Source organism: Astatotilapia calliptera, chromosome 15, assembly GCF_900246225.1.
Source record: "Astatotilapia calliptera chromosome 15, fAstCal1.2, whole genome shotgun sequence".
Taxonomy (NCBI): Eukaryota; Metazoa; Chordata; class Actinopteri; order Cichliformes; family Cichlidae; genus Astatotilapia; species Astatotilapia calliptera.
The window spans coordinates 13,122,014-13,146,097 of NC_039316.1; the positions used below are offsets into that span (position 1 = coordinate 13,122,014).

At 40.0% G+C, this 24,084-nt stretch overlaps 1 protein-coding gene across 1 annotated transcript; it reads right to left on the minus strand.

Annotated features, from left to right (window-relative positions):
* Window positions 1–522: 522 nt before the first annotated feature.
* Window positions 523–22,170, minus strand: pals1b (protein associated with LIN7 1, MAGUK p55 family member b). Its single transcript, XM_026194809.1, has 14 exons — window positions 21,916–22,170; window positions 18,731–19,212; window positions 16,510–16,718; window positions 13,607–13,684; window positions 10,753–10,872; window positions 9,748–9,909; window positions 8,431–8,508; window positions 8,155–8,338; window positions 6,697–6,765; window positions 6,542–6,613; window positions 5,819–5,980; window positions 2,944–3,146; window positions 2,566–2,676; window positions 523–1,494 (listed from the first exon to the last, which is right to left on the minus strand). Exons 2-14 carry the CDS (start codon window positions 19,056–19,058, stop codon window positions 1,318–1,320), a joined length of 1,953 nt encoding a protein of 650 aa, XP_026050594.1. The 5' UTR covers window positions 19,059–19,212; window positions 21,916–22,170; the 3' UTR covers window positions 523–1,317.
* Window positions 22,171–24,084: the final 1,914 nt, after the last annotated feature.

Sequence of the window (24,084 nt, forward strand, 5' to 3'; positions counted from 1 at the left end):
AGAAAAAAAACTCTAGCATGCTGATAAGTCTTTTGCCAGTTTGGTCAAATTTGTTTTGTAAACGTGCCTGATGGCCTTGATGGACATGGTTATTGCTTCCTGTTCTTAGCTGCAGCCGGTTTGATAGTCTACTGCTGTCACCCATCTGCTTCAAGGTTCAATTGTGCATTCGGAGATGCTCTTCTGCATACCTTGGCTCTGACAAGTAGCTAGTGGTTTAGACCAGCGCTCCCCAACCCCAGGGCCACAGACTAGTAACAGGTATCAGGCGGCGAGAGTTGAGGCTCGGGTGTGAAATTGATGGTTTTCAGGGTTTTTATTGTTAACTTGTCCTGACAAATACCCAAATATAACCATATAAAAAAATAAAACTAACACTGAAAACAAAACCTAAAAATTCTCAAACATTAAAAGCTAAACTCAAACCACCAAACCTGGAATCTGAACTGAAATGGAAACTCAGAACTACAGAAAAGATAAAAAGAAAACCTTCTCTTTGATATAAAAGCCAGACAAAATATGTGACTTGTTCACATGTGTTTTATTTTATTAACAATTCATGAGCACAAAATTGTGCTTATGAATTTGCAAATGAACTGCAAAGAATCAATACAGTATTTGTTGGAATCACACTAACTGCTCTTATCAATACTGATAGAAAAACAAAAAAAAAACAAAACCAGAAACTCGGCCGTACTTAGCAGCATTACTGTTTGTAACGACAACCAGCTACAGTGGTTTGTTATCACAGCGTAAAATCATAAAATGAGACACAAAATCAAATACTGACAATGGAAGTAACTCCAAACTGTGCAGATTACAGCAGATCTCTCTCCTGCACTTCTGAGTGGAAGACGGTGCCCTGCAAAAAGCACTGATGCTTCTCTTCTGTTTGGTACCTAAAGAGTTTCTGATCTGCTGCTTCATTAGGGAGTCAATTAAAAACCAACACATAAAGACTCCCACACACAAACTGTAACAGTAAAACACTTGATCCTTTGGTCTAGAAAATATGTATGTACAGTTATAAATAACTATTAAGCATAGAATAGAAATGGTTCTATTTTGTTGATAAATGACTTTGCATAAAACTGAGATCAACAGAGAAACAAAAATCACCAACAGACACACGCACACCGACAACAAAATCAAAGATTAAAATTGAGTCCATCCCTGTAACGATCACCTCCTCTACAATCGAGGAAAATGTGCAAGTCAAATTCCAGTGACAGTTTACCAACCGTCCCTGGTTCGTTTTTCACTCTCCAGTCTTCTGTTTACGTCCTTCGACTCATGGTGCTGGGACACAGTGACCTCTTAACACAGCCAGGACGTGGGCACCCACTGCGGCTCAGTGTCCAGTTTATCTATCATCCTGCGCAGCTCGTGGAAAGCCTGGTCTGGATCCACGTTCAAGATGGTTGCATCAAAGTAGTGGCTGAAATTTTGCTCCATCTCGCGGGCCTTTTCAATGACCTCCTTCAGCATGTCCGGCTGTGCACAGGACATGGACATCAGTTCAAGAAACTGCAGTAGTGACTCTTATTATCACGTGTCTTCATTCTCAAGAGCAGTCTTCATGAACAGAGGCAATGTTTATTTACTGATTTTTATATCTAAATTGGGATCCAATACATTTAAACAACGGTGTACACACATAAAAAACGTGCCTGGGACTTTTCCCCACATATTTACTGCGATCTATAAGAATGTGTCATGTGTACTTCACACCATGTGTACACACATTTTTTTTTAAGAGTAAGTCTGTTATGAAGTTCAAGTCAAAAATAGTGTGATAAAATTTAAAATAATTAAAAAAGGCATTTTTTTTTTATTATGGAATCACCTTTTGTTCTTCATAAAATAATAAAACTGATTTGCCTTTCTCTTCGGGTGATGCTATAAATTCTTTTCTCTCTATAAGTTAACGCATAAATGAAAAGGATCAGATCTTGTTTTTGTTTTTTGATCCATTTTTTATTTTTATTTTTATATCATCATCTTGGCCAGCACTACTTCAAAGACCGGTGCTGTGCTGACAGACTTTTGAAAAGCCGATGATGTGATGATGTCATTTTATTTAGTAAAGTGAGTAAAATTTATTTATTAATTAAGCGCTTTTCACAGACAAACAGTCGCAAAGTGTTTGTGTGGGCTTGGTTGTTTCTGAGACCATTAAACCAAACACCTTTCCTTCTCTCTACTTCTTCAGTCACAGTTTTGTCTAAGAGTTTATGGTCTAAAGAGTCTTTTTTCACAAGCAAAATTACCCAGATTAATTCATGACTAAAGCTGGGATTGGGAATTGAGCTAACAGTGTATGCAATTTATAAACAGGACTATGTACTGCTCTCCATGACTGATGAAACAATGCCCCTTTCTGCCTTTGTGTTTACACACAATTTCACTTTTGTTTGGTTTGTGTGCATCTTGCCTCTAGTTTTACTATCTCATGGCGATTCTGTGAGTTAGAGACCAGTTTTTATGCAATATATGTGAGTAAATAATGGTCATTCCCTGCTCTGCCTGAACTATGTTTTCTTTTCTGAGCTGGTCAGCGTTTACCTTTGGTGTTTTCCCCTCTGTGGCCAGCAGGGTGCGTAGTCGCTCCTGAGAAGGAGGAGCTATGAAGATCACATATGGCTTAAGGTTGGAGGATCTCAGGACTCGCAGTGACTGACAGAAGAAAAAAATCAAGGCACAAAGAAACAAAATGAATGGAAAGAGCAACACAAGGGGAAAAAAACAGATTAAATATGGTGTCTTCAAATGTGTTATTTCAGCTTTGATCAGGCTTAGACAGGATTAAGACTTATGTTGAGGAAATGAAAGGGGGTCATTATGTTCTGGCAGGGCCACAGTGGTTAAGATCACAGATGAGGAAGGATCTAACGGGCTTTGTAATTAACATGTTAGTGTCTGGACAGTAACGAGGTCTCTTACCCTTGTGTGTAGGCAGAGCAGACAGATGCGTCCAGAGTTGATGACGTGTCGGACGGAGTCTGTGCTGGTGCCATACAAGTTCTTCTCGTACTCCCCCGATTCAATGAACTTTCCCGTTGCCAAGTCGGCTTCAAATGCAGAACGGGTTACAAAATGGTACTCGCGCCCATTCCGCTCATGTATCCTCGGGCTCCTGGTTGTATCTGAGCCGTTAAGAAGGACAGATATAACTGTTTTACATTTTCTGAGCTTTAAGTTGTCATATATATATATATATATATATATATATATATATATATATATATATATATATATATATACATATATATATATACATATATATATATATAAAAAAAAACAAAACACCCAGCACGCCCCTGCGGGCGGTTTATCCTTCAAGCTCGGGTCCTCTACCAGAGGCCTGGGAGCTTGAGGGTCCTGCGCAGTATCTTAGCTGTTCCCAGGACTGCGCTCTTCTGGACAGAGATTTCCGATGTTATTCCCGGGATCTGCTGGAGCCACTCGCCTAGCTTGGGAGTCACCGCACCTAGTGCTCCGATTACCACGGGGACCACCGTTACCTTCACCCTCCACATCCTCTCGAGCTCTTCTCTGAGCCCCTGGTATTTCTCCAGCTTCTCGTGTTCCTTCTTCCTGATATTGCTGTCATTCGGAACCGCTACATCGATCACTACGGCCGTCTTCTTCTGTTTGTCTACCACCACTATGTCCGGTTGGTTAGCCACCACCATTTTGTCCGTCTGTATCTGGAAGTCCCACAGGATCTTAGCTCGGTCATTCTCCACCACCCTTGGGGGCATCTCCCATTTTGACCTCAGGACTTCCAGGTTGTACTCAGCACAGATGTTCCTGTACACTATGCCGGCCACTTGGTTATGGCGTTCCATGTATGCCTTGCCTGCTAGCATCTTGCACCCTGCTGTTATGTGCTGGATTGTCTCTGGGGCATCTTTACACAGCCTGCACCTGGGGTCTTGCCTGGTGTGATAGACCCCAGCCTCTATGGATCTTGTGCTCAGAGCTTGTTCTTGTGCTGCCATGATTAGTGCCTCTGTGCTGTCTTTCAGTCCAGCTTTGTCCAGCCACTGGTAGGATTTCTGGATATCAGCCACCTCCTCTATCTGCCGGTGGTACATACCGTGCAGGGGCCTGTCCTTCCATGATGGTTCCTCGTCTCCCTCCTCTTTCTTGGGTTTCTGCTGCCTGAGGTATTCACTGAGCACTTGGTCAGTTGGGGCCATCTTCCCAATGTATTCTTGGATGTTCCTTGTCTCATCCTGGACTGTGGTGCTGACACTCACCAGTCCCCGGCCCCCTTCCTTCCGCTTATCGTACAGCCTCAGGGTGCTGGACTTGGGGTGAAACCCTCCATGCATGGTCAGGAGCTTTCTTGTCTTTATGTCAGTGGTTTCTATCTCCTCCTTTGGCCAGCTTATTACCCCAGCAGGGTATCTGATCACGGGCAGGGCGTATGTGTTGATGGCCCGGATCTTGTTCTTACCATTCAGCTGACTCCTCAGGACTTGCCTGACCCTCTGCAGGTACTTGGTGGTTGCAGCCTTTCTAGCGGCCTCTTCATGGTTCCCATTTGCCTGCGGGATCCCCAGGTACTTGTAACTGTCCTCTATGTCTGCAATGTTGCCTTCTGGTAGTTCAATCCCCTCAGTTCTGACTACCTTCCCTCTCTTTGTTACCATCCGACTACACTTCTCCAGTCCGAACGACATTCCAATGTCATTGCTGTATAGCCTGGTAGTGTGGATCAGTGAATCGATGTCTCGTTCACTCTTGGCATACAGCTTGATGTCATCCATGTACAGGAGGTGGCTGACAACTGCTCCGTTCCGTAGTCGGTATCCGTAGCCAGTCTTGTTAATGATCTCACTGAGGGGGTTCAGGCCTATGCAGAACAGCAGTGGGGACATAGCATCTCCTTGGTAGATCCCGCACTTGATGGTAACTTGTGCTATGGGCTTGGAGTTGGCCTCTAGTGTTGTACGCCACATCCCCATTGAGTTCCTGATGAAGGCTCTTAGGGTCCCATTGATCTTGTACAATTCTAGGCATTCCAGTATCCAGCTGTGGGGCATTGAGTCATAGGCCTTCTTGTAATCAATCCAGGCAGTGCACAGGTTGGTCAGTCTGGTCTTGCAGTCTCGGCTGATTGTTCTGTCTACCAGTAGCTGGTGTTTTGCACCTCTGGTATTCTTGCCAATTCCTTTCTGTGTCCCGCTCATGTATTGACCCATGTGCCTGTTCATCTTAGCCGATATGATACCTGACAGGAGCTTCCATGTAGTACTGAGGCAGGTTATTGGTCGGTAGTTGGAGGGGACCGGTCCCTTCTTGGGGTCCTTGGGGATCAGGACCGTCCGGCCTTCAGTTAGCCATTCCGGGTGTCTTTCGTTAACTAGCAGCTGGTTCATTTGTGCTGCCAGACGCTCGTGGAGTGCAGTCAGCTTCTTCAGCCAGTAGGCGTGAACCATGTCGGGCCCTGGTGCTGTCCAACTCTTCATACTGGAGACCCTTTCTTGGATATCTGCCACTGTGATGGTTACTGGACCCTGTTCAGGGAGGTCGCTGATATATATATATATATATATATATATATATGTATATATGTGTATATATGTATATGTGTATATATGTATATATATGTATATTTTTTTTTTATTACTATTTTTTTTTTTTATTTATCTGTGTGACAAACAGTTGTGCATTATGTGATAAGTTAAATGGTTTCACTTCTTTACTGAACACCAGAAACACGTTCCGCTCATCATCTGAGGTCTGTGTTTAACATTTCACGTCGCCTCGCTCTGGGCTCTGTTGCTTTGACCAAGCGGAGACTTACGTGGAACAGCGACAGCAAACTTCTCAGGTTCGATGGAAAGAAGCCTCCGGCGCAGCTCATCGTGACCGCTGTTTGTTGGGCCGATCAGAGCTATGGGGCGTTTGCGGTTGGCAGGCTGGTGATAGAGCGACATCTCCTCATAGGTCAGGATGTCATCGTAGTCTGAGGAGACAGCATGGGAGGGGTTATTGAAACATCCCTGACCTACATACCAAATTACTTTGAGCTCTTGGGCTGACCTGTGACCTCTCTGTGGAGGATAGAAAGATGCATGGGATTAAGAGTTCAATAAATTTACTGTGTTTGAGTAAAGTTTTTTTTCCATAGTGCTTCATATCTGACCCTCATGGCTCACAGTCTGCCACTTTTAGCCGTGGATCAGGTTCATTAGAACAGTATGTGTGCTACTTAGTGAATATTTGTGTTTCTATGTGTGAGCCAATCACAGCACAGGTTCCTCCAAGCCATTTAGGCACCTGCTGGTCACCTGTTCGTGCGCCCTCTGATCCTGTCTGTGAGGGTAGGACTAATCTGACCGGAGACACACCAAGTCTGATCAAGCTGACGTGAGAAAGACGAGACGTGTCAGCTCTGGTGTGGAAGTGGTCTTTCACGTGTGACAAAGACAGAGCGACACTGGGTTAAGACTGTAACCAGAGCCCACTTTTAAATGGGATTATTGCTCAAACCACTGAAGAGCGACACAAGAGAAGAAAGCCTTACCTGTACTTTTGCTGGACTGTGACGTGCTCTTCTTCCTCTGTTTCTTACTCTTCTTTGGGTACCAATTCTTCCCTGTTATTACAAAGAAATTTGCTTTAAAAGGCAAATTATCACAAGACTGTTAAAACACGCTGAGCACGTTAACTTCGTCTTACCTTGCTGCTCTCGACTTCTGTCTGTTAGAGTTTTCTTTAATGTCTCTCTCTGTTGCTGGAAGCTCTTACCTAAAAAAAAAGAGAACATACAGACAGTTATTAGTAATTTATATAAATTATATTATACTGGAACATTATTTGTGCCTAGACTGGACGATTACTACGTGGCCAGAAACCACCAATATTACAAATCCTAAGCTTTTGCAAGCCTACTATTGTTTTTCTTTCTCTACCTAAAGAGGGGGAGACAAAAAGATGGCCCGCTTTCCATTTCCAGTGCTTAACCCTCTCTTTCGTCCCACCACAACAAGGCCTAGGTCAGAAAGTAATCACAAATAATTCTCAGGTGTTTGCTTTAATCTGCTTGACGTGCCAGATGGATGCTGATTCCTGCCAGGATAGTAGTGCCAGATTAGCTATTAGTCACTTTCAAGTACTCTTCTGAGACTGGGTTTCCAGTTACTAGAAGGGGTCGAGCACATTACTGGCTTATCATTATTTTATAAGAAGCTCTCCTATGTAGCCCATGCATTAATTATTAAAGATTTTATTTCATGTATCATCTCTCAGAAATATGCCATTTTGGAAAGTTGTTACCACGATGTGAATTAATTATGTGTGTACGCTACAGGCAGTGTCACAGTTATTCTTTCTGGCAATTTTAAGTGTGTAACCCCACAAATAGTATTCGCTTTGCATATATCCATATACGGGCTCCAGTTTTTTGTGTTGCTTTTCCATTATAGATGATACTCAGTACATCTAGTAATGATTAATAATCAACAAATCTACCCAAGTTATATAATTTCATATCTTAATGTACACATTTCCACGTAGCATTTTGTTTGTGCTTACTGACCGACGGTTTAACCTGACCACAAAAATAAATACAATTCAATTAAGTTTTATTTATATAGCGCCAAAGTACAACAACAACAAAGCTTCGGTGTGCTTTATACTGTAAGACAAAGACCCTACAGTATTCTGGAGAAAACCCCAACAATTAAACGTTCTCTATGAGTAAGCACTTTGCGATGGTGGAAAGGAAAAACCCCCCTCTTAACAGGAAGAAACCCCCAACAGGACCAGGCTCAGGGAGGGGCAGCCATCTGCCACGGATGGTTGGGGTGTGAGGGGAAAGAGAAAAGAATAAATAAAAAGAGCTACTCATACCAAAACAGGAGCTTAACATTAAATAACATTTTACTGCTCCTCCTCTTACACATTTGAGCCTTGTACATTGCAAAAGGTATTAAAAAACAGCATGTATATTTTAAAATATAATACGATGTGGGGTTTTTTAATATAGTTATGTCTTTTATTACTCCATGCTGTGTGTATGACATCACAACTATATGTATTTGTAAATATTATGCAGCATTATGTCCTTGCTGTTATTATTTGTCCTTGTTAAGCAATAAACTTCATAATGAAATTCAGCTCCGGTCTGACTTCTACCTGGAATGAGTCCAGCCAGGGGCTGGTTTTCCTCATCTCCATCCCTGTAGGCTTGCCACCAGTTGGAGTCATCCTGGCTGATGACATGGAGTATATCTCCCTTCTGGAAGGACAGGCCCAGCTCTCGACACGGCACGAAGGGGTCATCAGACGGGTCGTAGTCAAAGTACGCTCGTACATGCATCTGAGGGCAGGGTTTTACATTGTGAAGGACTCTTGCACGCATGCAGACAGGCCATCTCACGCACATACGGCCACATACTGTAAGATACTTACCACAGTCTGTCTGTGCAGGGCAGGTTTAATCTGAGAGCTGGGGATGAGGAGGAAGGTCAGAGTGCCATGCATTTGTTGCTGTGGAAAACATGAATTGCAAAAAAATTGAACACAACAGGAATATGAAGAGTCATTATTCATTTACTTGTAATTTAGGAGATGGATTTTATATTCTGAGAGCACACTTAGTTCAAACAACTATTATTTGCATATCTTTTTTAAATGACAGCTTGAAATTCAATTTGCCTAAACAACATTTTTTTTAGCAGTAACATTATTTTATCTATTAATAAGAATTATATGTTAAAACTCTTTTAGAAATATTCATTTATTATTTCAATTTAGAAATAATCATTTTTTAAAGTTATATTCTCTGTGAGTGAAACCTACTGCAACCAGCATCTCAAGTAAGATACCTGTTTTATATATATATCCCGATGCCCTTTGTGACATTAAAGTTACAAACAAAGTGTCCAGGCAGCAGCAATCTGAATGTTCATTACAACATGAAAAAGTATTTGTCCCCTTCTTGATTTCTTAGGGTTTGTTTTGCATATTTGTCACACTTACATGTTTCAGATCATCAAACAAATTTAACCCCTTAAAACCTGAATCATGAGAGACCTGTCAGAAATCTTTAATTTTTTGATAATGGAGTGTTTGTTGAATCTTTAGACAAAATATATAAAAATATATCAAATCTGCATATGTGAGTTTTAATTTGAAGAACATTTGCTACATAAATAATATTTTCGCAATTTAGTAATTAAAAGTGTGTCATGCAATTTCTATCATCTTTTGGGGTAAAAAAAAAGTCACACTGATGATGTAGAAGTCTCAAAAACTCACAAAAACACATGTATCAAATATGATCCGCTTGGCTTTAAAGGGTTAATAGTAGTCAAAGATAACCTGAAGAAATACAAACTGCAGTTTTTATTTTTGATTATTTAATTTATTAAGGGAAATAAAATCTGCCCACTTATTAACTGGTTGCGGCACCCTTGGCAGCAAGAACTGTAATCAATAACTGGCAATAAGTCACATTGCTGTGGAGGAATTTCTGCCTTTTCTTCTTTGCAGAATTATTTTAATTCAGCCACACTTAGTAATCCTTACTTGGATTAACTTTTGATCTTAAAATCTGTTTGATGAGCTGACGTTTAAGATTAATTTAACATTTATGGGGGACAAATATTTAAAAAAAGAAATCAGAAATGGGACAAATAGTTTTTCATGTCACCGTATTGAAATACTTTGTGCCATTATTAAAACAAAACAAACTGCTATGAAAAATAAAAGAGCACTTGAAATTACCAGCAAGTCGTGGACTTCATTGACGTGTTTCCCACGGATAGAAATCCCGTTGATCTCCAGGATCTCATCTCCTTCACTGAGGAGGCCACTCCGCTCTGCTGCTCCGCCCTTTACAACACGGCTCACCACCACACTGTCCATGTCATTACGTACTGTTGCACCCTGATGACCACGCACAGACACACACTTACAAAGTTTGTACAGATGGCATAACAAGAAAAAGACCTTACATTGAGCAAAGACACAAGTCTGAAGACACAAGGAGAGGAACGGGTGTGAATACAAAGAAATGCGACCACCACTTTCATTTCCAATTCATTCCCATTGGATATGGGACACTCAGGCTGACAGGGATTCATTCTCCTCCACAGTTTGAATGCAACAACCCTTCCAATTCCATCCTCATTTCACAGGAAACCAGAGTCAAAGGAGAAACATATGTGGGCGCTAGGGCAGGTAGTTAATGATGACTATGTACTGGTGCATGAAGACATGACTTAAGTAATTTCTGCTAACTATTCTCCCTCGGAGGCCAAAGGATGTTATAGTACAACTCTACATTTAATATTAAAAGGATTAGTATACCTTGCTTGCATTCCTAACATGATGAGCCACCTTTGGGAGTGGTATTGTAGGCTCAACTGAAAACTACCGTCTGGTATCTGTTCTCTTCTCTACTGTTGAAGTAGGGTCAGGTTGACAGAGAAGCTGATGTACGCTACTGAAAGTAAGCAGTTTACAATCCATGATGAAATCACAGATGCACATGTGCAACTGGTCAGAATGAGACTTTCAGACAGTGAACTCAAAGTAAGAAGCAGCGCAGAGACATACGACGAGATAATCTTGAAGGAACACTAGCAAAAATGAAATCAGGTGAGGCATTTTTATGACATAGCTAATTTTTATGGGTTGTGTTGCAATAAATTATGATTGACTATCCTTGTTACCATGTTTCTTATTCTTTCTTTGCAGATACAACCAAAAAAATTGATGACATCTCACCAGTGGAGTGTCTCTGGCCTTCTCCAGCCGCACTAATTTAACCGTCTCTCCGAGGTACTGGGTCACACTTTCCTCTGCCATTTCCTGCACTGCCACGCTGTCATGGGCCTGCATCAGTGCCTGCAATGCAAACACACACATATATTGTAGAGAAAGAGTATGATCATGCAGAAATATACAAACATGTAATGAACAAAAATAAAGTGTGAAAGGAATAAATGAGGACTTGAGGAGAAACAAAGGATGCTGCGTTCTATAGCAGTTGACATGGGAAATAAAATGATCATAAATCTTATACGGTTTTAATCAAATTCTTCACGGCTGTGATTTTTTAATGTAAAATGATGAAAGACGAAGTGATACCAAACAAGTTTCCAGACCCCTTTGACATGCACCTGCAAGCAGAAGCATCCTGCCACCCAATCTTTTTTAACAAGACCAGTCTGCAAACCCACCTCTAAGCCAGAAATAATACAGATATTGCTCCTTCACTTCATTTAATGTGACAAGCGCTCGGTACCCCACGATTAATAACCGTCGGTCCAAATTAGTTTCTCTATCCTGCAGCAGAGGGGACCTGAGAGAGCAGAGGCCGGGCTAAGCTTTGGCATACACGCAATCCGTCTTACTCTCCCCTGCATTTAGGAGTCAAAATGCACGGCCATCAATCATCAAACACCTTTGGCTGGACTGCTCCCGAGGAAACGGTGTCCCAGAAAACAATGAGAGGGGGACAAGGGGACTTGAGGGGGCCCTGCTCGTCTCTCACATGTCTCTATTAGTTTTTCACATGAAGCCGTTTACCTGTACTACAGGGTGACTCATGTGAGCCTCTGCTCCCTGCAGAGAAACAAACATAATCTGTTCCAATTTCTGTGCCACAAGGCAGACTCACATCTCATCACTCTGCCCCTGCCGGCTACACGGTTCCAACTCAGTGGAGGGGTTAACCGACATCGGGGGTGGGAGATTGCGATGCTTCACACGGTCATCTGGGTCAAACATCAGACCCCGTGGCGCTCCCCCGTCAAGACCCTCAACCATAAAAATCATAGCAGAGTAACGCACCTGGGGTCTTTTCTCACCTTAGTGCCTCGCTAATAGACGATGACAGCCTGATAATGTGACTTCATTTTTTCCTACAGAGGAGTCACTTTAGTCTAAACTGACAAAGGCAGAGTGTCACGCAACATCAAATAAATGCATTTTCTGTTGTTCTTTTCACGTTGACACACCAATTTTTTTTAAAACAAAAACTCCCAATGTAATGCTGCAGGGGTTACCCAAAATGAAGCGTGTAATGTTTTTTTATTTTGTTTTTCTTTTAAAACAGAGCTGTGGGAGTGGCCTTTGTCTACTGCAATGCTAATGTTTCTGTAAAGATGCAAAAAGCAGCACATGAGAGAGGAGCATCTTAATTGTCCAGTTGGTCAGCTAGGCCAGCAGCAGCCTTTGGCAGTGTACTGTCAGGTCATTACTACACGGGTTACGGACAAGTCGGACCTCGTTATGTTGAACTGTAGCCATGTCACAAACAGTGGACAAAAAAGCTCTTTAAGCAGTCCGACAAGAAGGTTGCTCAAAATTACATATGCGTAATTTAAGGACAGATATAACATTTCACCAATTTACAAATTACATATACCTAAAGTCATATTGCCACATTTAAGTTTAAATTTTAAGTGTCCCTCCATAACAAGTAGGCATGGGCCAGAATGGTCCTTTTTTTTTTTTTAAACAAATTCAATTTGTCTGACATCATTAGTGCTAATTTCAGTGAGACAACTCCAGTTTAAAATGATTTATTACAGCGGCAAAACATAGTTAGAGGCTGGCATCTAATTTCTGAGCTCATCCCTCCCTGCAAATATGATTGATGAGTAAATACCCCGCTGGAGACTACATATGGATACTGGGTTGGTGAATGGCTCAAAACAGGTGGGAGTGGAGATGGGCAGGACTGACATGTCAAAGATAGTGATGGTATATTCTGCAACTTGAACAGACCGGAGGAGGGAGTGTTTGGACACATGAGCATAAAGTGCTAAAGCTTGAGCTCAGTGTTTGTACTCCTTGCAGGAAAGCTCACCAAAACACTACTGCTTCAACAACACTACACATCTATATTAAAACTTATGGTTGTGCTCAGTAAAAATGTGTAAAAAATAAACTAGCATAACAAACCTAATTTTTCACAACCTTTATTAAAAAAATAATTTCATTAAAAAAATTAATTTAAAGGAGGTGGATGAACAACACACCAAATGGCTAATTTAAACTGCTTGAGGAACAAGTTGATCTTGAAAAAAAGCCTGACACACACACAACCTGAATAACACCTAAAAATAAGAGTTTTAGAATTAATATGTCATAGAGGATTTAAGGTCTTTAATAACCATCCGCCCTGGCCAAGTGTCCTTGATCAAAACAGTAAATTCCATCCATTTCATAACCCTGTGGCTGTAATGATGGAGAGCCTGACCTCTATATCTTTCATTCAAGAGAAAGGGCCCTATTTCACCTTCTAATAAAGTGCACATGACAGCAACAGAGATGTAAAACTGTCCAACTGTCTCTGAGCTGGTAGGCAGCCAAGTCTTATGGTTTATTGGCATATTCTATACTTCCACTAGGACCTCTGACATCCTAGTGGAAGGTGCAAGAAAAACAATTAGCCTTTTGGAAAGAGTCCAGTAAAACATTAATTATATTTCCAGTTGTGCAATTATCAGAATATTAACTAAATAAATGAGTTGGCCCAAAAGGTTCTGCAAGCTTTCTCGGCCTCAATGGTGCTGCCTTATAATAAAATTGCGGGTAAGGAGAGGTCATGGCTGGGAGGCTGATCTCTGACCTGGAGATGAGGATTGGTGAGCAGAGCTCTGAGCTCTAAACCCTCCTTATGTTGGCTGGACTGGAGAATCTTCTGTACCTGAAGAGAAACAGAGACACACCACAGTAAAATAATTCTGTCAAGAGCTATAAACAGTGCATCAAGTCAGAACAAACTGTCAACGGCTAATTAAAAACGTTTAACACAATAGGGACAATCAACCTCTTAATCTTTTATAACATGACTTTTAAGTCATCTAATAAGTCACAAGAATCCAAGTAAAATTAGAAAGTTAAATCCCCCTTTATCAAATTAACAGATATCAAATGTAGACCTCAAGGATAATTATGTATCCTATTTACTAACTTTACAAGGTTAGTTCTTCTTTCACACTTTAACATCTGAAAGCAAACACTTGATAGTTCCATGGTCTTCTCCTTACTGTACAGCTAATGGGTCTAACTTTTTATGCATAGGAGTAGAACGCTATGATGAATAATATATAAGTAAAATGTGCATGAAAGGTTTCAACTAATGACTTTATCACCATTGTCATGGACATTATTTTCTGAATCTGCCCTGTTGTATCATATTTTACAAATGTAGCTCTTTCATCTTGTGACCCTCACTTGTTTTGCTGTCTGGGTACCAAAACGTACATACTGTAAATATCTATATGAAGTTTAGATGCTAAACTGTTCCCATCCTAAACCCACGTACACCATAAAAACCATGCTAGTGGCACATTCTGGTAACAAGCCTGTGGCATGGAAGAAACGTTTTCCAAGAAAACTGCAAGACAAATAACATTTTTGAAGTGATCTATGTATAACACAAGAATTTCCAAACATTTGGGGGGGGAAAAGTATATCTTTCAAAGTGCACACAAACATAGGTCCCTCACACAGAGTTAATTTGGAACCGCTCATGTAACTCACAGCAGGAGTTCGAATTCCGTGCAGAAAACTGCTCTACATACAGTCTTGTTAAATGCAAGTTTCATCCTGTGTTTATAATGTGCGAACTTTGTGTTTCACCAAATTTAACAAGCACTGGGGACTGGAAAATCCCCGATCTGAACGGCAGCATGTCAAAATTCTGGTCGATTTCCAGCCTGTCAAAAAATGTTCCGGTTTTCTTTCTTTCCTCTCTTTCTCTCTGTGCCATTTTAATCCTTTGGCTCTTGTGTTGTAATTTCATGAAACAATGCAGTGGCTGTGGCTTTGGACTCTTCATGAATAATCGCTAATTATTTTGGCCTTCTGTTTCTTCCCCTTCTTCTCTTGTTTGGAGCTTAGTTCATCCGTTACACTAATCAAAGCTCTCACTAACAAGGTGACGCACTTTCCCTCCCCCCCCCTTAGTGGTGCGGCGCCGCGGCCCACGCTGCTGTAAGCTGCTGGAGTTTCTTTTTCTGGCTGCCCAGATCCTGGCTTCCTTCCCGCAGTGCGCTGCACTGCTCAGCCAGCATCAAGGGCTGCCGAGAGATTAGTTTACCCAGTGGTCAAAGTGAGTGTCACACAGAACAGCCACTTAGTTTAGACATGCTGCAGCTCAAACTTTAATGCACTGATAAGCGCTTCGGGAGCTGGCCCGGCGGATGGGTGCGCACACTGATTTACTGTACACAAGAAAGGGAAGGGAAGACAATGTGCTGTGTGCGTGAGGCAAAACAGATCATCACACCCAGCCTCTTTATCTTCAAACCACTCCTGTCATGACTGGAATAGCAATTCTGTTGCAGTGCTGCTTGCTGGCCTTTGAATGAACTCTACACAGCTCACAGTCTGTTTTGTTGACACAAGTTGTACTATTACACATCTAGCCATCAGCTAAACATCACACTGAACGATGTCCTGAAAAGTCTCCATTACATTCTTTCATGTTACACCTATCACAAGTTGACACTAATCCTAATGAAGTGCCTATTGTGGGTGTAACTTGCCACAGATATACAGAGCTTCTATGTGTTTCATGGCAAACCACATCAGAATTTCAGTCTTTCTACAAGGTCTGTTCTGTGTGACAGGCTCTATTTTGAACACTGTGTGCAGAGGCTCAGTTCTGCTGGGACACAAATCAATTACTGCTGCTTTGCTTCAGCAGAGACCAGCTGGTGTTTTGTCAACAAGGAATTCAGGTGTGGCAGATTACCACCTACTCAAACCTAAAGATTGAATTGGTTTGTTGCTCTCTGTCACCTTCTGTACTGCAGCTCTGCAGGCACTGTAAACTGTTATTTAAATAGAAAACAGCAACTACCCGAAGAAAGGTATCAAAAATAAAAAAAATTAGTTAAAAAACACTCATTATTTTTTATATTTACAAATAACCTGAAATACACCTTCCTCCTTTATTTCCCTGTCATATCATCCACTTTTCAACCTAATTGTCATATTAACGTTCTTGAATCTCTTTTGTTGGCAGCTCACTCAATTTTTATGCGCAACCTGGATCTCACATATCCCTCATTTTTGTTTTGACTCACCTTGTTAACCGCAAGACAATTTACATTTCATAATTATTCAGACTGGCATGGCTGTCTTTTGGGCAGCTTTGTTGAATTAATCATCACCTCGAGCAACGATTTTTCACGCTTCACTGAGTTTGCTCAGTTGCTTTACTCACATATGCGCTTTGAAAGCAAATATAAACTGAAAGGGTCCAAGGAATTAGGAATTGCAGCCCGAGTGCCTTTTTGCCTTTATGCATAAAATGCAACCTCTGCAGAGGCCACCCTTGGACTAATGAGGTACAAAACTGGTTTTGTGACGTGGTTCAAATAATTAAAGTGAGGGCTTCATTATTCTCAACGCAAGACTGTGAACAGCTTCATCTGCAAATATAGTATTGTATATTTGTATACATAGTATTGCCAATGTTTCAGCCGTAACAAACAACTAGAAAATGATCATCCCACATACCTCCAGGCAGAGGTCTTGAGCTTGTGATGTAAGGGGGGAGGTGGGACTGACTCTACTCATCTGCTGAGACACAGCGCTGTATATTGAATAGGCAGTCCTGAAGTCTTCCTTAGTGAGGAGCTGCGTTATAAGCTCCACATCCTGCTGGCTCTGAGCATCAGTCAAGCAGTGCTGCACCCACTTCAGAGTCTGCAGCAACTCCTCCAGCTCTGAGAAAGAATCACAGACAGTGAGTAGGGGAACAATAGTACAGAGGCAATGCCGAGGAAAAGTCAGGACTTTAGCTTTTAGTCCTTTAAGTTTAAAATTTTCCTCATTGTTTGTCTTCTAGGTTTACTTTTCTGGCAGCATAGCTTCTTACTGCAATTAAATTCTAAGTCTTATACCTGTATATCAAAGTTTTCCACTAGCACATTCTGTATTTGGCCCAGGGTAATCTCTAGCTATATCACACATAGATATACAACCTTAGTACTGCAGCACACAAGCTGTCTGTTGCTCTTAAAACATGTTATTTCTAAGTCATGTACAAAATATTTTCATTTTCAGAGGCATAATTACTTTAATTTTAGTGGAACTAGAGCTGATTTTGCTCCACTGCTTTCAAAGGTAATAGCCACCTCTGCTGCAAAGCCACCACGCATACTGTACATAGTATGCTTCTGCTAAATGAATAGTTGTTTACTTTCAGTGCAATGAAAATATAAAAAGAAGGTAGAAAATTTTAAGATTAGCAGTGCAATCTTCAGGAGTCATGGCATAAGAAAACATTTGGGAGCAAAAATCAAAACAATAATTAGACATCTTGCTGTGGAGGTCCAGAAATTTGCTCCCAGGCCACTAGTTATCTATGAGTCTTTATTTTTAGTCAACCTTTGTTTCAGTTCAGTAGTTGCTACAGTGTTTACACTGGAGATTTAATATGGAAGATAGTAAGAATACATTTTGTGGCATCCTTTTTTTTTTCACTTCACATTTTCTTGGACAACGTTCATGAAGTAGTTTACAGTCTAGAGTAATGTTTATTATTATTTACTACTGACTGAAATTAGATTTTTATAACTGAACGTGCTAAAAAGTAGCTTGACACCAATATCATCTGAAGTATTTATATAGTAAAGAAATAATAGAAACTTTTAACTAATCCTACAGAATATTGTGTGTATTTTATTATACCACAGCAAAGCTCTGTCAAACCAAAGTCTTAGACGGGTCAAGGTACACAGGGACTGTCTGTGAAAAAAAAAAAGATAAGACCCTGAAGACCCGGTAAAAGTTACTTCCCAGGAAAATCACACTGTTTCTGTCCAGCTGTGATAAAAAAAAATGTTTTATTATCATTATTATTATTACTACTGTTGTTGTTGTTGTTATAAATACATTAGAGTATGGGCTGAAAAAAATGACTTTAACAATTTGTATTTTACCCACTAAAATAAGGCTCATACTACATAAATCATGATCACTGAGTGCATCCTAGCTATATACTGATGACCTTAAATGATCTTAAACTGTATAGAAAATATAACAAAGACACTTTTTTCAACATAAACAAACAAAAAACATGTTGATCCATAGTGGTGTGCTCTTAACAAAACGTATGACGCCTTTTGTATGGCCTGCTTTAACAACGTGCTAACCTTATTTACAATCAATATTGTATGGATGTAAATAATGGTGCTAAAGATACAGAGGGCTGTTAAAAAAGAAAAAGAAAGTTTATCCACTCTTCTTCTAACAACATTTTTTTTCCTGGAATGCTGAATTTTTTATTTTTTTATTAATTTTATTGCTATTTCTGGTTTCTGTTATTTTATTACCGGTACTATATTTATATTTGTATTGTACAGCACTTTGGTCTACCAGGTGTATTTTTAAAGTGCTATATAAATAAATGATGATGATGATGATAATGATGATGAATTTTGTGCTGGGTTCAGCTAATCACGCACCCTATGGTAGCTGGGATAGGTACCCTGCAACCCTGAAATGGATAAGTGGAAGAGAATGGATGGATAGGTTCAACTAATCAGTGGAAACTGGACATCAGTGACACCAAACCAACCATCTTTAGTAACATCTTTCAATTTACCCTTTCACTGTTTAGTCACTAGTTTGACTCTTTCTGTTTTACCAAATTTTTTCTTAAGTATGCATACATCCCATTCTTTCAGGCATGTCTTCCTCACTGCAATCTCTCACTTCACACCTGTTAACTCACCGACTACAGAATCCAGGGAACATGTGTCTTTGGTGGCCTTTTCCTTTCCCTCAAAGGTGGGATTGTCAATGCCCACTTTAGGGTTCTGCGACAGCTTCTTGAGCCTTAGGGAAGAGTTGAGGTCAATTTCATGCTTCAACCTGCTGTCCTCTTCCCTCCTTTTTCTCAGCTCCTCTTGGTAATGCTGGATCCTCTCCATGTGGGCACTGCACTGTGGAGATTTGACAAGGCTGCTTTCATCCCCTGGACAGTCCACGGCCCTCTCCCTGTGGCTCTTGATCAGGCCTGAGGCCTCTTGCACATAACCGTTCATATGGGATGTGATCATCCCTGCTGCAGCAGTGTACCGCTCAAAGCACTCCAGTGTTTCCTGAGATCTGCTGGAGTGTTAGGAGGGACTGATGCTGAGACTGCTCAACTCAGGGGCCATACTGAAGCAGTGGAAGATGTAGTCCTTTTCCCTTTTTCTGTAATTTGTCATCCTGAAATTCAAACAGAAAGTTTCAAAGGTTTAAAACACTTCCTCTAAGTGTTTACATGCTTAATTCTAAAATATCTTTGAGGTCTTTGCTGCCAGCACATTTACTTTTTCTACAATTTTACAGATTGTAAATTAAAAAGCCTGTCACTTAATTTATAAATAAATGATTTGTTTCTTGTTGTTGTTGTTATATGCTCTCAGCATTTATTTGTTCACACTTGAAATAAAATACACCCATAGAAACATTTGCAAGCCTTATTAATGTAGTCTATGATCATGTAATATAAACTATGATTTAAACACACTATTTAATATTAATTTATCATTTAGACCTATTTTCAAACTAAATATGCAAAGATTTCCTACTTAGTTTCTCAAATTGTTTTCCCTTCACCTTAACTTTGCAGTAAAGCGAATATGTTATAGGACTGTTTTCTGCTACTACTAAGTAGCAGTTTCAGAAGTTGCCGTCTGAACCTGAATAACTGTGTTACTAAAAAACTTGCTCAGGCATGTAAACCTCATACTGAATCTGTGATGTTTCAGCAGCCTAGACTTGTCATGTTGAAGTTCTTTAACGTCTCAAATGACTCACATTGCAAAATTTCAGTCATGCTGAGACTTTGTGTTGCCTGTTGATCAGTGCCAGCACCGGCTCCCACGTCCTCTCATCAGTCTCACCACTAATCTAACTCCTAACAGGAAAGGCTTTTTAACCTTAGTCAATTAAAATCCCTTGAGTGCAGCTCCATCCAGCCATTTTCTTGTTTACACTTATCCCTAATTGCTCACCTGAAAAACTTAATCAACTCTATTGTATGTATGGGTGCCCATTATTCGATTACATACATGTATATAGTAACTGCTACTTTATTTACTTTTAAGGACGTAACATGCATTCATTTGATTCTGGTAGTACAGCAGACATGAAGCTTTGGTCAATTCATGAGAAAACCCCCCAAAAAACTTTCAATAAGTGAGTAGTGAAAGTGTTTTATAACAGGACATGTAGAAAGCCAAAACCATGTCTTCATTTCTTACATAATGTGTTTGTGTAAATACCATATTGTGGAATAGCTAATACAACCAGCTATGGCTTAAATACATTTCAGGATTAAAAGCTTGATTTTGAAAGCTTTCACCTGACCTTATTGCAAAGGCTTTGCAGTTAAGACAACCTTTACATGCAACAATAAAATAAATATAAACAAAAACTGTTGCTGAATGCCACCTCTCTTTTGTAGTAAGTCATATACTCACGTCACCCATCACTACATGGCAATCCCCCCTCCCCCCCCCTTTTACCTACTTCTCAAAGCTAATTACGGCTGGCAGTCTTGTCTCTCAAAACCCTCCCTCATGGAAGCATTTAGCTGTGTTTAGAGTGGCGATGTACTGCTGACAAACAGCAAAGACTGCCAGCGTACCATCTGTTCCCAAGGGCTTAATTAAGCATGGGATCTCATCCTAGCTTGGTGGCCACAGCAGAAGTGGGAATATGCTGGGAGGGGACAGGATACCTGTGTGGAAGACTGAGCATGAATGTGCACACACGCACACAGACCCACTCACCCACCCACCTAAACATAAGCAAGTAAGACAATACAAACAAAAAAAAAACTGGTTCCAGTTAGATATTTGCTCAAGGGATTAAATATTTCTGGGAAAATAAATACTGATGCCAAATTAGACAGCGATAAATGGCTCAAATCAGCTCACCTACCTACTAAAAGATTTAGGTGACAGTGGAACACCAAACATATAAAACCCTTACAAAATAACATCATGAAGGAGGACATCCCATGACCACACACAAATAAATAGGAAACGTTATCGTGAATCACCCTGAATTCCTAGTTTTTCAGACTATGGCTCCATTAAACTTATCACCCCGAAATTAGCTTTGAGCAAGTCCTGGAATATTTGTCATGTATGTCATTTACTTACTGAGAGCAGTTTAAAAGTCCTGAAAAATGTTTGTCAAGTGAACATGGTGCACATAATAATTTTGCAACAAAAGTGTTAAAGCCTGCTCCGAGGATAAGGTATTACAACTCACTGTAAAATGCGGATAGCACCCTACACTGGCATGCTTTTTCTCGGCCAGTTTCTCTTTATATGGCCTTACAAATGATTTCATAATAACTAGTAAACATGGGAAATGGGCTTGTACCATTCCAGCATAACAGTAGATACTGTGAAATGTCTAATAAAGGCAAATAAAGACACAAAAATGCTTCTTAGTTAATTGGTAACTTTAAAATTTGCACAGTGAATCTTAAAGCACTTGTAATTTACTTTCTATTCCCAATGAGACACCAACTGTCTTGTTAGTAACAAAGGTAGAAATAAAATAAAATAAATGAGTTTCAGTTCATAGTATCCATAATTCACTGAAAATATGAATATGATAAATATGACATGATAGCTGGAACAGGCAAATTGTAAGGAGTTAGTGTCTAAATATTACTTATTGGGTTGAAACATTAATTTGTAGCTTCGTACAACTTTTAAAAAGTAGCAGCACATTTCTACAAAGCAGTACCACATCCGCTTAGAATAAGCAGCGGTCCTAATTTAAAAGTGTAAAATTGGATTTTTAATCAGCTAACGTAACAATAGCAAGGAACTTAGCTTAGTAGCATGGTACCGCTAACTGCGTAGCTTAACGGTAACTGTCCCGCAACAAACTCGGTGTACTTACCGCTTTAAAAAGAGCGAAGTGGATGAGATTTTCGTATTATTTTACTGTCCGTCGCTCAGAAAACGTGTGATTTGTTCACACAAGTACGAGCAGGATAAGGAAGACGTGTCTCCCGGTCTTCACAGAACCATGTTCAGCCGCTGCTGTGAGTTTTGTCCGGGCACAGTCGGGAACACTTGTGGCCATTGCTGTGGAACTGCGCTTGTTGTTTTGAGTCGTCTCCGTGGCAACACTTGCGCCCCACAGCGCCCCCTCCCTGTCAGGCACGCGATGACCCCCAATCTGCCGAACTGCACCATGTACTTGAAGCCGATTAGATCAGTGACGCAGTGAGTAAGAGTGAAAATTTCCCCCATAAAATCCCTGTTAAAAGTCGTGGAATCAACAATAAGGTTAATTTTGTTTTCTTTGCTGAAATGCTGTGTTTATACATACAACTTGTGTGCAAATGTGCAGACTGCATGACAGAAAAGCAAGGTTCTAAATTACTGTTTCATTTTGTTCTTACATTAAAGATAAGATCAATATCTTTTAATCACATGATAGATCACAAAATGTCAACAGTTAGGGAAAGAAATGCATTTATTTTTAATAATTCACACTATAAATGAAAAAAAAGTGAAACCCTTTAGAATATAAACAGAAATAAAACTGGATAGTTTCAGAAAACACTCACTTTGAGAAAATATCCTTTAGAGCACTGTATTTTTAAATTCTTCCAAATTCGTATTGGAAACTCGCAAATAATGCTTCATTTCTTGCCCAATCCTATACAAGGTTTTAACCTCAGCAGGCTTGACCACGTCTAAATGCCTAAATGTGGTTTCTCCCATGTGATTGAGTAATACGATATTTGCATAAACAAGAAACTGAACAGATGTAGCTAAAAAAAAGTGACCAGCGGGTGTGAGTACATATGAAACATCATTCATATGATTCTTCGCAGACTAGCGTGTGAGCGTTACTTTAATGCCGCAGCCTGTAAAAGTCAAGTTAGTTCTAAGCGCTATATGATTTATTTTGTGACTACATTTCTTGAAAATGTGCTCTAAAAGTCCAAGCTAACTGTAAATTAACCTGTCTTTATTTTAGTGAAGTAAAAGTGGCATAATTACCTCCAAAGTATAAAGTAGTATAAAACGGAATTAATGACAGCACATCCACAGATCACAAAATATCACAGTGAATTTTAAGGAAGCGTGTATAAAATTATGACTGAAGATCACAGAGGAAGCTGCATCACACTTGGAGGACTGCCTTATTCTCCTCCTAATAATAATATTACTTTCTATAAGCTTTTTCAAAAGGTTCAAACAACAACTTAGTATCTTCAGAGAGGCTTTGACTGATCATAAATCCTTTCATTTGTTTTTTTAATCTAAATGGCCTAATTTAGTTGAATGTATTTACAAAAACTAGACACTTATGTATATCTTCTAATGAATAAACACAGTCATTGCACTTGAGGGTATGAAGAAAGCGCCATTATTCCTGCCGTCATCTTCACTCTTATCCTCTTACATTCAACACATTTTACACACATCCACACTGATGACTTTAACTAAGTTCTTGTCACAGTACTATTATTCATTGCAAGCTAATTGGATCTACTGTCATTTTACCTTGCTGAGAAGAAGAGAAACTGTCTAATCTCAAGCTGCCTAAGAAATATCTCCACTGAAGCCAGGAGCTGCCTTTTCTAGCCGTACTTTCTATTTGGTTAATCCTTTCTGACACTTTTGTGCTTAACCTCTTTTCCTTGTTAGGCTCCCTTCTGCCAGTTCCCAATTCTTAAATACTTAGCTTCCCTAGAAAGATAGACAGTTAAAACCTCCTAGGCTCTTCCAATGCAACTGATTTTTTCATGTTTATCTAAGGAGCAGTGAGTAAAAGAAGTACTAAAAAAGTAACCGCAAAAATAAATAAAAAAAAATTAACAGTGTAAAAACCGTTAAACTGTGAAAAAATCTCAAGCCATCTCTATTTTTTTCTATACATGCTAAGAAAATGGGAAACAGATGCAGTGATTTATTGAAACATGCGCAAACATACATGGAAATGCATTGAGGCAAAACCAAGTTGGTATAATTCTAATGAGCTTGAAAGTCAATATTTGGTATGATCACTTTTATTTCTCACCACAGCCTCTCTTAAGCCCCTTTTCCATTA

Excerpts from the sequence above, each read along its gene's own strand:
- pals1b (XM_026194809.1), bottom strand. The coding sequence starts at position 19,058 with ATGATCACATCCCATATGAACGGTTATGTGCAAGAGGCCTCAGGCCTG. Across the intron at positions 10,873-13,606 it reads TCACCAATCCTCATCTCCAG|GCACTGATGCAGGCCCATGA; the intron begins GTCAGAGATCAG and ends TTTGCATTGCAG. Across the intron at positions 1,495-2,565 it reads CAGAGGGGAAAACACCAAAG|CCGGACATGCTGAAGGAGGT; the intron begins GTAAACGCTGAC and ends TCCTGTGCACAG.